The 15,205-nt window shown below is 36.0% G+C and overlaps 1 protein-coding gene across 1 annotated transcript; it reads left to right on the top strand.

Annotated features, from left to right (window-relative positions):
* The first annotated feature begins 238 nt into the window (after positions 1–238).
* On the top strand, positions 239–1,274 carry LOC120274539 (receptor-like protein EIX2). The gene is made up of 2 exons (XM_039281083.1): positions 239–322; positions 726–1,274. The coding sequence occupies exons 1-2, from the start codon at positions 239–241 to the stop codon at positions 1,272–1,274; spliced, it is 633 nt and encodes a 210-aa protein (XP_039137017.1).
* The last annotated feature ends 13,931 nt before the right edge of the window (positions 1,275–15,205 follow it).

Consider the following 15,205-nt stretch of genomic DNA (forward strand, 5'->3'; position numbering starts at 1 on the left):
GGTCTTCTCTTTAGCTCATAATCATATCAATGGAAGCATTCCGCCCTTCTTTTGCAACTTACCCTACTTGGGATGGCTTGATCTATCTGATAATGACATGTCTGGGGAACTTCCCAGCTGCTGGACTTCAAAATCAGCCTTGAAAATTATTGATTTATCTGACAATAATTTCATTGGTAAAAATTCCTGATGCTCCTTGTGTCCATCCCCAATCTCCAATCATTACATTTGAGAAACAATGGCTTCTCCGGAGATCTCCCTTGTCCTTGAAAAATGGCTAACAAGTTGGTCACTCTGGACATTGGTGAAAACAGACTCTCAGGTAGCATACCACCTTGGATTGGGGAAAATCTTTTATCTTTAACAGTGCTTCGCTTGAGATCAAATTATTTTGAAGGTGTCATCCCAGAACAATTATCAAAACTCTCCTCTCTTCAGATCCTGACCTTGCACACAAACAACCTTTCAAGTTGCATTCCTCATTCTTTTGGTGATTTCAAAAGCCATGGTAGTTGCAAATCACAATAAATTGTGGTCCACGCTTTCTATTGGTGGTATGCTACCTACTGTTACTTATTCTGTAAGAGGCAGTCGTATAGATAGCTTTCCGTATTCAGAATCTCTCTTGATAAGCACAAAGGGCCTCCAAAATGCAATACACTAGTCTCTACCATTAGTCACAAGCATAGACTTATCAGCAATAAGCTTTCTGTGACTTGCCTGAGGAACTGACCAAACTGTATGGACTGTATTTCTTGAATCTTTCTCGCAACCATTTCAATGGAAAGATACCAGAAAGCATCAGTGACTTGCAACAGCTGGAATCACTTGATCTATCAGAGAATGATTTATTTGGTACCATTCCTTCAGGCATGTCTACTTTGAATTTCTTGAGCTATTTGAACCTATCCCACAACAATTTGTCAGGAAAAATTCCATCAGGAGGCCAACTTCAGACTTTCAATCCATCAGTCTATAACTGGAATCATGATCTCTGTGGGTCACCTCTTCAGGATTGTGCTAATAAGACACATTATTCCCAAGGTGCTAACGAGGAAGAAGGAAAAGGAGATTGGTCAGAGGTGTTATGGCTTTACATAGGTCTTGCAATGGGATTCATAACTGGCTTCTGGATGATCATCGGTACCATTATTATGAAGAAAACAATAAGAATTGCCTGTTTCCGATCCATTGACAAAGTATATGATTGGCTGTATGTTAAGATGGTTATGTGCTCTCGGAGACTCAAATCAACTTCCTCAAGGAAGAACTAAGGTCAGGCCTGAGCTTTTACTCTTCCATTGCTAAGGTGTATTTATATAATGTACTATGAGCTGATTTTATGGCCTCCAGTAATATAAAATTAATATGACAGAACTCTTATCTTCAATAATATAAGTCATTGCACACACCATAACAAAATCATTTTTGGAGACCATGAGATTTATATTCCATTCTTTATAAAATGATTTACTAGTGCTAGATAATTTCTACAAATTGTGCTTAGTTTAAGAGGAGAGGAGGAACAAGATTTTGACCAACATGTTGTCTTTCATTTGCCTATCTATCTTGATTTCTTAATTCAATCAAATACCAGAAAGCATTAGCACTAACCTCCTTCAATCCAAGCACAGGCTAATGAAATGATATCACCGTAATGTAAACTTTAGAAAGCATTGGTCCTATCATCTTTTCTGAAAATATATTTCAAGATTGTTTGTTTGTATATTATATTAAAAAAATTTCATGGTTAAAATAATATCTATTTGATTTTTTGTTGTATTGTTGAGGTTATGAATTTGTTGTTCTCAATTTTCAGGTCCAAAGTAGCAAGTTGTGTGACCTAACAAGTTATATCAATAAAGCAATGTTTGTATATTATGTTTCTTTTGTTATGAGTTTCTTGTTCATTTTGCATTTGAATTATGAGTTTGTAATTCGAATTATTATAGGATCTAAAATTGCAATGTGCTGAAGATCATTAATTATATGTAATTTGGAGATATAACATGTTATGTTATTTTACTGATATTCAAGTATTAGTTCCTGTGATTGATATTATACTGTATTTCGAGTGCATTCAAAGGGGTTCACAATTTGAGGGCATGTCGCCATTTGTCATATACGGCACTATTGTTGTGAGTGTTCATAATCGATCTACTTGAAAGACATGAAAAACCACGCAAACTTATTTTGTCTCACCTAAATGGCTAGCATTGGTTGCTTATCAACCCAGCATGCATGAAATTGAAAAATTATGAGCCATTATGAACAGATATATTGAATACTTTGAATGTAATTGTGCATTTTGAAATATCATATTATACACTTTTGAAGAAAAGTCAGTTTTGTATAAACTAATTACTGTTGTCATTACACTTGAAACCTATTTTAATGACTGTTGTCAGATATTTAGAGGAATGCGGTATCGGTTGGAATAGATCGTACATGTTTGGGGGTAGTTTTATGTAAGTGCAGTACATTGTTTTTTCACGCCCGAGTCCATTTCCTGGTTCGGGAGTGAAAGTCAAATGTCTTGTAGTGAAGAGAATGAGAATAATGGTAATTAGGAAATGTTTCTCTGTTGCTTTTCTATAAAAATCAAAATGCTCACAATGATTATTAATCATTACCGTATTGATATAGTAAAACAGGGTATGAAATCTCTTAGCATATACAATCATTGGGGACGCTAGCATCTCGCGTCCCATAGCCCCACATCGCCATGGTAGCCCAATCTCCCACTTTTTATATATCCTAAGCTCAATCCTTCCCTCTAACTGCGCTATGGAGGTTATGCGTGGTGAGTCCCTATATTACATGGTACCAGAGCGCTACTGCTCCGGGACCGTGATTAGGATCTTGGGTCCCACATTCGGCGTGGGCCTGTGGTGTTGGGACGCAGTGGCTCAGGTCCATAGTCCCACATCGCCTGTGAGAGCCAATCTCCCTAGCCTTATATATCCTAAGCCAATCCTTCCCTCTAACTGCAGTTATGGAGAAGTTAGGGTGGTGGGTCCCTATATTAACAACAACATGGTCATGAATATGCTTCCCAGAAAAATAATCACCAAAACAGCAACAAAACAAGAACTAAGGAGGTATCTTCCCAATGAAAAAGTTGTATGAAAAATCAGCAAATTTCAATGAAGTTAGCCCACATGAACCAGTCAGATTATCGTAGGAGGGAGGTTTCCACAGAAATGAAGACAGTATGAAAAAATGTATATCAAAAAGTAAAGCTGAAACAGATAAATATGGTCTACAAACAGATTAAAAGCATCAATATGTTCTAACATTGATGTGGTATCATCTGTTTCAGAATTCATCATGTACTAACACTGGATTCAATTAAACCATATCAATTCATACTCATAGTTATCCCAAGTCAGTATCAACATAGAAAAGGATTATTCCTCATCATAAATCATCACAACCAATAGAATAACAACACTACTCTTGTCCGTGTTCTTCTATTAATGCAATCATGATTTTTCAACTCCAAGATCCAATACAAGATTGAATTGAAAGAATATCAATTGTAGTGTGGCCTTCATTCAGCAACAAATTAAGATAAAATAAATAAATAAATTATTCAGAAGCTCAGCAAGGTTTGCAAGATTCCAGCTTTTTTAATATAGTATACCACCAGTCAACCCATTAAAATGCAAATCTCTACAGAAACAAGTTTTCAGAATCACATCAGAGTAAACCTTTTTTAAAAAAAAAGCCACGTTGATAAAAGCAAAATTAAGTCTAAGGAGCATTTTTTCACCTACATTTTTGTAACATTGGTCAAATCTCCAATCTCAGCAGGAATGGCACCTGAGAATCAATTCGAGCTCAAATCCAACACTGTGAGGTTTTTCAACAAGCTGATTTCTTTATCCTAGGAACAAATTATCACTCAGAACTCTGCATGACAATATTATGTTAGAAAGAAAATCTTTGGCAACCTCTGCAACTGCATAAGTAAGAGAAAGCAATGAATCAATTACATATAGTTATAACAGTGCTTGCTCAATAATATTTTCTTCTTCTTTCTTTTCTGCATTAAATTATTGGAGATGGGTGCTTATGCAGGAAACAGATAGAGGAAGAGCTTGGGACAGAGATAATTAAAGCAGATATCTCCACAGACAGACCAGGCTATTTACTGCTGGTGATCTTAATGATGATAACACCATGTGTGAAGTTGAAGGCCTTGCAAACTGTAAAATCGAGTTTACTGGGTAGGTGCCGTAGAATGTCTGTTTATAATTTAGTGCTATTGTTTGATGCCGGAACATGTGTCCTTTTTCAGCTGTTTAACTCTTCTATTTTGACAGCAACTAAAAGTTCCAGATCAGTGTGCTTATTATGCGTTATTTTTAGATAAAATTTAACTATTTAGTTTGAATAGCCTTTTTTGCTCAGGGGAAAGTGCCGGTGCGGGTGCAGCAATTCATCAAACACTTGATTTGCAATGTCACAATGGCACATAACCAAGTATCTCAGGGGAAAGGCAATCAAAAGAGGTATACAAACACACAAACAATCAAAGGAGTGACATAAAAAAATTTTAAAAAGGTGATATGTGGAGTTTGTCAGGGTGTGTTTTTCTGTGTGGAGCCCTTCGGGCTGATAGATTGGTTTGGAGCTTTGTTCATGAGAAGGGATTGAGGGTGAGTTGCAGTGTGTTGCTGTGAAGAAGAAATTAGAGTGGGGTTTGTTCTGAAGTTGAGTGGAGGGAGTTCATTGGTTTTCAAATGCCAGTTGAAGAGAAGAGGTTGGCCAACCATGGAAGGACATGTGGATCAATTGGGCTCTGAGAATTAGTTAAGTTTGAGTGTTGTGAGTTGATGTTTTAATAATAGCCGTAGGATTTCCTTTTAGTTATGGCCCCACCCATGAGATGTAATCTGAACCCTTCATCTATCTTTTTATAAAGGCTTGTAATGAAACAATGAAGGGTTGTGGAATTAAATTGGAGAAGTTAATGAGAGTTCTTTTCTTTGTTTTCTTGGTGTGAACTTGTCCATTTTCCTTTAATTTTCCTGTGAATTTTCCTCTGTGCATCACAAGGTTTGCCCAAAACAAACCTACTTCTACGGGAAAAACAAAGCTTCAATGTATCTTGGGGGATTACAAGCCTAGCAAAGAGAAAACAATAGCTCAAACAAAGCCACAAGAGAGGATTACAAAAATCTCATAATCTTCCCTCACTTCAAACAAGGCCTGTCAAAATCCAACACGACACGATTAACAAACATGATTAACCGTTGATTAAACTGGTTTGGGTGAGACCTTAACAGGTTCGCATGGTAAACGGGTCCACTTGTTTAACATGTTAAATAAACGGGTCGTGTTCGGGTGAGACATGCTAACCCGTTTACAACCCGTTTAAATAAAATTAATAAAATAATAATTTTGTAAAAAAATAAAAAATTTTGTTTTTAATAAAAGCCAATAGAAAATATATAAAGTAATCTTTTCTTAACCCTAGAAGGAGACTGTTGAACTGAACGGGTTCTCCTCTCTCTCTCTCTCTCTTACTCAGCGAATCTGAGTTGTTCACCTCTAGTTCCGCCATCATTAACTCGTACAGTTGTTTCCATCTGCGATCGTAACTCAAATCTGTAAATCTTTGAGCAAATCTATGTTAGATTTGAGTTACCCGGAGCAAATCTTGTGAGAGCTCCTCGCTTCCTCCGCCATCGTTGAGTTGTTCGCTTCTCTCCTCGCAAATCTTGGTATTTAACAATGATATTATTGTTGAATTTTTCTTTTGTTGGATGAAAATGAAATCTATATTTATATTTTTCTGTATTTATATTTATAAAATCTATATATTTTTTTTGTATTTATATTTATGAAAATGAAAGCTATCTTTTTCTGGAGGGTGAAAATGAAATCTATATTTATATTTTTCTATTTTTGCTGAATGAAATAACCTTGGTATTGTCGTTTTTAAGTCAATATCTTATATCTAGCAAATCATTGTGTATTTATAGGTCAGGTTGTCGTTTTCTACTCTATGTCTTAGATCTAACATGGGTCATCATCCTTCATTATTTGCTCTGAGTGGGAAAAACTCGACTCTGGTGAGCAATTCTTTGAAAATATCTGAAATTTTTTGTCTTAAACAGATGGATTCTTCCAAAGACAATATTATAATTACTGATGAAGGAGATCAAGTCGGGCATGAATCTAATGTAGGTGCAACTCCAACAACACATACATCAACTGGTACAACTACGGAAAAAGGTAAATCTAATCATAAACGACAAAAGACTTCAATAGTATGGAAATATTTTACAGAATTAAATAAAAAATATCTAAACGGCAAGAAACGTGCTACATGTAATATTTGTGGTATCAAATATATATGTGATTCTAGTCATGGAACTGGTATCATGCATACTCACATGGAAAAATGTGTGAAAAAAGACACCGGGGATATTGGACTATTACTTCTAAGTCAAGGTCAAGGATCTATGTTAGTGCGATCCACAAAAATTTGATCCCCGAAAAATTTTCATGAGTTAGCGGTTGAGGCAATACTTTGAGCATGATTTACCATTTTCGATTTGTCCAATATGACGGTATTAGAGCAATGTTCAAGTATGCTTATGAGAATATCAAGATGCCTTCGAGAACATCGCAAAGTCAAATGTGTTAAAAATGTATAAGAGAGAGAATGATAAACTTAAAATTGTGTTAGATTTCCTTCCTGGAAGAATTTGTTTGACATCTGATTTGTGGACTTCTATATCGACTAATGGGTATATTTCTCTCACAGCCCCATTATGTTGATCTAGATTGGAAGTTAGCGTAAAAATTTTTAAACTTTTGTCTCATGCCCCTTCCCCATACTCGCTATCTGCCCTGTCTCGAGAAAAATTTATATATTTTTGACTGATTGTTGAATTGAAAGGAAATTATTTTCTTTGACTTTGGATAATGCTTCTAGTAATTATTGTTTTGTTGAGTTGTTGAAGAGTCAACTTAACCTTAAAAATGCTCTCTTGAGGGATGGTGAGTTCTTCCATGTTTGGTGTTGTGCACATATTCTTAATTTGATAGTCCAAGATGGACTTAAAGAAATTGATGAATCAGTGATAAAAATTCAACAAAGCATCAAATATGTTACAGGTTCATCAGGAAGGAAAAAGAAGTTCATGGATTGTGTTGCTCAAGTTTCATTGGAGAGTAAAAAAGGTTTGCGAGGAGATGTTCCAACTAGGTGGAACTCAACTTATATTATGCTTGACAGTGCACATTTTTATCATCATGCATTTATTCATTTATAGTTGAGTGATTCTAATTATAGACATTGTCCTTCTGCAGAAGAATGGAGCAAAGTAGAGAAGGTTTCTAATTTAATGAGGGTGTTTCATAAAATTACTTGTTTATTCTATGGCACAACATATCCCACAGCTAATTTGTATTTTCCCCAAGTGTTCCTAGTTCAACATACTTTGAAGGAGGCATTGACAGATAATAATAGTTTTATGAGGATAATGGGAAGTCATATGTATGCCAAGTTTGACAAGTATTGGTTAAAGTATAGTGTGATTCTTTCAATTGCCATCATCTTAGATCCTCGGTATAAGATTCAGTTTGTCGATTGGGCTTATACAAAATTTTATGGTGGTGATTCTTATGAGTTCAAGTGTGTTTAAGATACTTTATTTGAGCTCTTTGAATTGTACTTTGCCAACTTGTTACATGTTGTTCCTAGTACTTCAAGTATTGAGAAACAAGTTAGCGAGACTCAAGGTCTTGATGATTCTGAAAGCCTTTTTCAGGTAAAATATAATTTAGTTTGTTTGAATTGAATGTGATCAAGATAGTTTATAGTATATTCATAATTATTTTGTATAAAATATAGGATTTTGATAAACGTGACTTTAAATATCACACTTATTTGTGTTACTTTGTTTGTTTTATAAAATTATATAATATTTTCAAATAAATAGATAAATGGTTAATTAGGTGACTTATCGTGTTAAATGGGTCAAATGGGTGGTAAACAGTTAAATGGGTTAAACAGTTTAACTTGTCGACCAGACCCAACCCAACCCAATCCAACTCGTTTAAAAATATTAGACTTGTTAAATGAGTCATGTCGTGTTACCCGTTTATAAATGGTCCATGTTCGTGTTCTGATTTTTTACCCTTTTATTAAACATGTCATGTATGGGTTTGCATGTTTGTCACCCGTCACCCGTTTAACATGTAACCATTAAACCCAACCCGACACGTTTGACACCCCTACTTCAAACCAATAAGGATATCACCGTAACCAGATGAGATCTCTAGGGGTTTCTCTTCTTTTCTCTCCTATTTTTCACTCTCTTCTTTCTATAAAGCCAGTCTTTCTCTCAATTTATAAAATCCTAGGAGAAATCTGAATTGTTAGATCAGAGAGATCAAGATTTGGGAATTTGAGTGTTTACAGCTTTGTACTATAGATCTCCTGTCATGGCACTATTCACAGCACTTGAATCTCTTTTTATGTTTGAGAATTTGAGTTCTAAATGGAATGGATGCAAGGATAGTTGGGTGCATGGCATGTCCATACTTTGTCAAATTAAATTAAGGAATTTGACTGCATTATAAAAATTTCATGCAGATATTTGGTAGTCGGTTATAAAACCAATTTAAATCATAATTGGTTTAGGTGAACTTTAGCAATATATTTCTATCATTGCTCTCATATGTTATATTTAATGACTTCAACAAAAATAAATAAATAAATAAAATAGAAAGTGATAGCCACAGTCGAAAGAATTTGAGTTTACTATTGTAAGATAATGTGAGAAGAAGCTCTATATTCTTATTAGGGTAACAACCCAATATATATATATATACATGATTGTATAAAAGTATGTATAAATAGAAAGATACAATTTATTTATATACATATACATTATACCTAAAGGTATATTACTCTTACACGCCCCTCAAACTCACGATTGGTCATAAACTGAGAGTTTGTCAATTAAGAACTGAAATCGAGCTATAGTATGTGCTTTAGTGAAAAACTAGCAAGCAACTGTAAAGAGGCAACATACAGAAGAAGAATACTGCCAGCAAGATAATGATGACTAACAAAGTGAAGAGAGATCTCAAGATGCTTCGTGCACTCATGAAACACAAGATTTGCAACAATTTTGATGGCACTCTGGTTATCATCAGATAGGAATGGGGGCAAATGTGGAGACACCAAAGTCCATCAAAATATGACGCAACCAAAGAACTTTTTTTTGCTGTGGAGGACATAGCACCATACTCAGCCTTAGCAGTGGATAGATCAACAATGGATTGTTTCTTGCTTTTCTAAGAGATAAGTGAGTCTCCAAAGAAAATGCAGAAACCAATAGAAGATCTCTGATCAGTAGCATCACTTGCCCAATTAGCATCACAATATGCACACAACTCAAGTGAGGACGTGGCAGAAAAAAGTAGTGACGAGTGATAGTGTCACAGAGGTATCGAAGAACACGTATAAGTGCAACATAATGAGTAGATCGGGGAGCACTGACAAACTGGCTAAGGATGCAAATAGCATATGCAATATCGGGCTGGGTGATGGTCAAATTAACAAAAGCACCCACAAGTGCTTGATAGCGAGTAGGATCAGTCAACAGCTCACCATCAGAAGAGGAGAGATGATGATACAACTCAATAGGAGTGGAGACAGTGTGGAGATCAATAATGTCAGCTCGTCGAAAAATATAAAAAATGTACTTCTGTTGAAACACCAAGTAACCTCAATTAGAATAAGCGACCTCAAGACCCAGAAAGTAACAAAGAGGTCCAGGTCTTTCATCTGAAACTCGATGTGTAACCGTTGTTTTAGAGAAAGTATAGTATCAACATCATCACCAGAAATGACCATATTGTTAACATAAAGAAGAAGAATATTGAGACCTCGAGTAGTCTGTCGAGTGAAGAGGACATAATTATGAGAGCTCTCGGTAAAACTAAGAGCAAGATTCACATTGTGAAAATGCTCAAACCAGGCGCAAGGAGCCTGCTTGAGTCTATAAATAGCCCGACGAAGATGACATACATGCTCAAAAGGATAAGAGAAACCAGGAGGAGGAGCCATATAAACATTCTCCGAAGGATCTCCATGAAAGAAGGCATTGGTTACATCTAAGTGATGAAGTGGCCAGTGACAAGCAACTGCAATAGCGAAAAAAAGACGAACTGTAGTCAACTTGGCCATAGGAGCAAATGTCTCCTTATAGTCAATGCCATACTACTAAGTGAAACCACAAATAACAAGGCGAGCCTTGTGACGCTCAATAATACCATCAGCTCAGGTCTTGATCCAATAGACCCACCAACAGTTGATAGGTGTAATACCAAAAGGAAGTGGAACAAGCTCCCATGTATGCATGCACTGGAGGGCATTAAGTTCCTCGGTCATAGGCTGCTGCTAATAGGGATGACTCACAGCCTCACAATAAGATTGTGGCTCAAAATGGGAGTGAACAGTAGCAAAGAAGGCCTGGAACTCTTGAGAGCAGGTAAAAGAAAGAGAAATTGCATACCGGGCAGGAGGACGGTGAATAGAGGGGCCACAGGCCGTCTTTTGGCCCGGCCATAATCACCGGGTCAAGTGACCTAGCAGGCCAAACCGCCAACCCATAACCGGCCAGTACTGTAGGTTGGCCAGTTTCTCACATGCTTATTTTGGGAAAAACCCAGATCGAACCCAAAAGTCTAAGCAAAGTGATGGCACAAATGCGTTAAGGAATTAACTTGATACGTTTGCACATCTTTAACTTCTCTTAAATGATGAGTGTTTGTCATTTATTTGTTAAAAAAATAGCATTCAAAGCATTAGTAATTGTTGATTGAGCAAACAAATCAATTTAATAATATTATACAAGCAAAAAAAATGAGAGCCCATAGCTGCTGTGACATCTTTAAAGTGTGGAAGCTGAATACATTTTATAATTTCGTCCACTCTTAGCAAAATAAAAATAGAATAAAAAATTAAGAGTCTTGGCCATTAATAGTTTGAAACTATATGACTCCATTCCTTTTGACTCTGTTTAATATATGCGCTAATGTAAAAGTGTGCCATATGTGCAATAACATTAGTTGCAAAATTAGAAAACAAAATGATTGCATAGTCTGGAGATGAAAAGAAACAAATTTTTTTAATTAACAGTTGAAATGAATAATTTTTTTTTGGGACCAAAGCAAATAATGACTAAAATTTTAGAGGCCAAAGCCACTCCAATTTAGATGGTGAGCAGCACTAACCTAGATCCTTTTAAAGAATGAGAAGTAAGAGCAAATCTGTAGAGGTATTAACTCCGTGAAAGTTTGGAGTACTACTTATACAAGCATTATTAACTTAAGGTAAGTGTGTATAAAACATTAACTCCACTCAAGTCTCTTGACTAACAAAAATTTATCCTCTTTGTCAAAATTAAATAAAATAAAATAAAAGTTTAGAGACTACTAGCTGGAGTGATTTCCCTCTGCACTAAATATATTGGAAATAAAAATGAATCCAAGCCATTAATTTAATATCTTATTATCACATGAGATGTCGAGGTAGTAAAATTTTCTCACCAGTTATTTTAATCAAACAAAATATTTTATCTTTTCGCGAAAAAATTATTTAAACTTCTCCTAGCTTTTAAGAAAACTAGCAAAGTGCTTACCAAAAGGTATTAAGGATATTATTGACATGTTTTGTGTGGGGAAAAATTTTGATGTACCAACGGTTGCTTGAGCTATTGGTACTGAGCTCCTTGAGTAAAGCTCTCATTTTAGAGGGGTCCTAAATTAAAACTTTCGTAAGATGAGGGCAAGGTATTATTGAACTTGCTAGTGCACTCCACATCTGTACCCATCCTTGATTTAAACCTCAAATAAGGGTGTTTGTTGGCTAGTGTAAAATAAATAAATAAATTATTGTGTCACTATGTGCTATTTATGATACATTGGGCCATGAAGATTTTATTTTATTTTATCAAGAAATCTTATTTCTTAAAAAAAAAAATCTACACTAGGCAACCATAAAATAAGTTAACAAGCAGCTATAAATTTAGTAAAATACATCTTCATGTGCTTTCGTTTTAACTCAAGTTACCTGAGTATTTCCGTAAGTAAAGTTTATTTTAAGTGACAATTATTATATTAATTTTAATTAAATTTATCTATTTAGTCATTTTTGAGTAAAAGTTTGCTTAATGGTATGCTTTTGCCTCAAATTAATTTAGATTTAAAGCTAAGAGTGGGATTTAAATTTCAGTAATTATTGTTTTTCTTCTTAAACTAAGAAAACAATAGAATATACTGTTTTTTAATTCTTGAATTAGATAAATTTATTTGTTTAGCTTTTTATTTCTACCAAGAAGAAACATTTATGTGAGTTTATATTAAATAAAAAAACTAAAACAAATACATATAGTTTAAAAGACAATAAGTGGATGTTTTTTAAAATTCAAATAAGAAATAATTTAAATGTCCTTGATGACTTTAATCAATTGTTACTTTGATGAGCACTTATACTTCGTCTCGAAAAATTTCTTGGAAAGTTCATATGCACTAGCTCTTATTAATCAAGTTGGTTGAGTGAAGTCAAATAATCAATTATTGGACCTTACACCTTATAGCTAAAGTCAAGCCCATGGAAATTAGCTACACACCTACTTGAAGTATTTTCTAGATGGTAGACATGCTTGTATCATTGAATTTATTGTGAATGAAATGGTTTAACTCAATATTTTTTTTTTTTTAAAAAGTGGATAAACCACATTCATTAGAAAATAAGAAAAACAGTACATAACAGACAGCAAGAAAAAAAAGAGCCACAACTCAACAAAACATCCACCAGGAGTGGGAAGACCGAGAACAAGAGAAAATAATAGAAAGAAAAAAAGCCCCTAAGGGGAAGCACCGCTAGGGGGAAAAACAAACAAAAAACAGCTAAATCTCGCCTAGGGTGGAGGGGTCCCCAGTCGAGTCCTCCAACTTTGCATCTCTGGCAGAAAGGAACTCAAGACTTTTCTTGACCTTCGACATCGGTTCTTCTAGCTTTGCTTTTTTTGAGTCAGAAAAAATGCGTGCATTTCTTTCGAGCCAAATGCTCCAATTAATAGCCCTAAGAAGTAAATCCCAGAAGATAAGCAAAGGTTTTGACACAGTTCTCTTCCAATCTCCCCAGAGATCCTTGAGGGAAGAAGGGTCTCGACGGGATCCAAAAAGGTTCCCAAAGTAAGTCCAGATATGTGATGCCACTGGACAAAGGATTAGGAGGTGGTCAGCGGTTTCAACATCAGCATGACACATCACACAAGTAGGAGAGTGCAAAAGATTGCATCTGCATAAAGCTAGGTCTTCCAAAGTCAGAATCTTGTTATCCCAAGCCAACCAATTAAAGCGATTAATCTTTTTGGGCAACTTCCTTTAAGGATAGAAGGGGTCCAGTGACATCGCAACCCCCCATCATTTAAGAAGTTATAGAAGGTTTTGACTAAGAACTTGCCATTTGCCGTAAGTTTCCAACGCTTTTCATCAATTTTTGACGAGTGAAGCAAATTTAATTCATGTAGTAAGGAATTCATCGTCGAAAAATCGTTGGATGGGAAAACAGTTATTCGACTTGCATAATCTCTGACTGTTTCCTCCTTGCAATGAGCAGAACTAAACAGATGAGGCCAAATGTCCGCCGGCAAACGCCCATAAACCCAATTATCCAACCAAAAGAGGGTAGAAGCACCATTTTTAATGATCGAGAAGAGATTTTTTCTGAATGTGGGCAAAATGTGGAGGATGCCATTCCAAAAGAAAGATCGCCTACCACACTGCTTATGGAACAAGTTCCACAAGGGGACCCTTTTAAAATAATTCTCTCTGATGATAACCTCACCGCACCAATGAGTGCAAGAAATGATCTTCCACCAGCATTTTCCCAATAAAGCACTATTGAAAGTTTACAGGTTTATGATTCCCCAACCCCCTTGCTCCTTTGCTCTACAAATTCTCTTCCAGCTGGCCAATTTAATTTTGCTTTGCTGGTCCTTAGGCCCCAACCAAAGGAAGTCCCTCCTAATTTTATCGATGTTCTTTATAACCCAACAAGGGAGTCTAAAGATGGACATCCAGTAAGTGGGGATAGCAGTCATAATCGAGTTAACTAGCGTGAGCCTGCCACCTAAGGAAAGCAACTTCGATTTCCCGGAAGCAAGTCATGAACGAATTTTGTTAAGGAAGATATCCCAGTCCTGCCTTCTAGGTCTGTCCCCCGAGATAGGAATTCCCAAATAAGTGATCGAAAGGGAGCCTGATCTATAATGAATCGTCCTTGTGAGGGAGCTAGGGGGTTCAAAGTTTCTTTGAGAGGCATATAAGCAAGTTTTATCTAAGTTAACCTTTAAACCTGAGAGACCTTCAAAGATGTAGAGAATAAGTTTGATAATTCTTAGGTCTTCTCCTCCACCAGTGCTAAGGATCAGTAGGTCATCAGCAAATTGTAAATGACACATTTTGACACCAGAGCTACCAATTGCAACACCATGGAGAATTCCAGAGCTAAGAGCATTATTAAACATGGTGCTGAGAATGTCAACCACAAGAACAAAAAGTAAAGGGGAAAGTGGGCCCCCTTGTCTGAGCCCCTTACGATATTTGACGTAACCACTTTGGCTTCCATTAATAAGAAATTTCTCCTTGGAAGAAATGAGGATGGGATTAATCCATCCAATCCATTTCCCAGTGAAACCCCTAGCTTTTAAGAGTTTGAGTATAAATCACCAATCCACAGTGTCAAAGTCTTTAGCGAAATCAACTTTTAGAATTAGCCCCGATAGATGGCGTTTCTGCATGTAGTGAATGAGTTCTTGAGCCGTGATAATGTTATCAATGATACAAAGTCCCCTAATGAATGCTGATTGAGTCACATCGACAAGAAAGTCGATTTTGGCTCTCAACTGCATGGCGGAATTTTTGAGATAATCTCCGGGGACGAGTTGATCAAACTTATAGGGGACGAAAAATGGGAGGGATCTTCCGGAGCTTGAATTTTTTTGGAATAAGGGCAATGTTTGCCCAATTAATTTTTCTCTAGGTTGGCTCGTCCCCGAAAGAAAAATCATCACAGAGTTGATAAATGTCATTCTTGATAGTTTCCCAGAATTTTTGGTAAAAGAGAATTGGTAGGCCATCCAGTCCAGGAGCTTTGTCAGGT

The sequence above is a fragment of the Dioscorea cayenensis genome, chromosome 2 (assembly GCF_009730915.1).
Source record: "Dioscorea cayenensis subsp. rotundata cultivar TDr96_F1 chromosome 2, TDr96_F1_v2_PseudoChromosome.rev07_lg8_w22 25.fasta, whole genome shotgun sequence".
Classification (NCBI taxonomy): domain Eukaryota; kingdom Viridiplantae; phylum Streptophyta; class Magnoliopsida; order Dioscoreales; family Dioscoreaceae; genus Dioscorea; species Dioscorea cayenensis.

Coding starts and splice junctions, on each gene's coding strand:
- LOC120274539 (XM_039281083.1), top strand. CDS start 239: ATGGCTTCTCCGGAGATCTCCCTTGTCCTTGAAAAATGGCTAACAAGT. Junction 323..725: donor TGGTGAAAACAGACTCTCAG/GTAGCATACCAC, acceptor GACTTGCCTGAG/GAACTGACCAAACTGTATGG.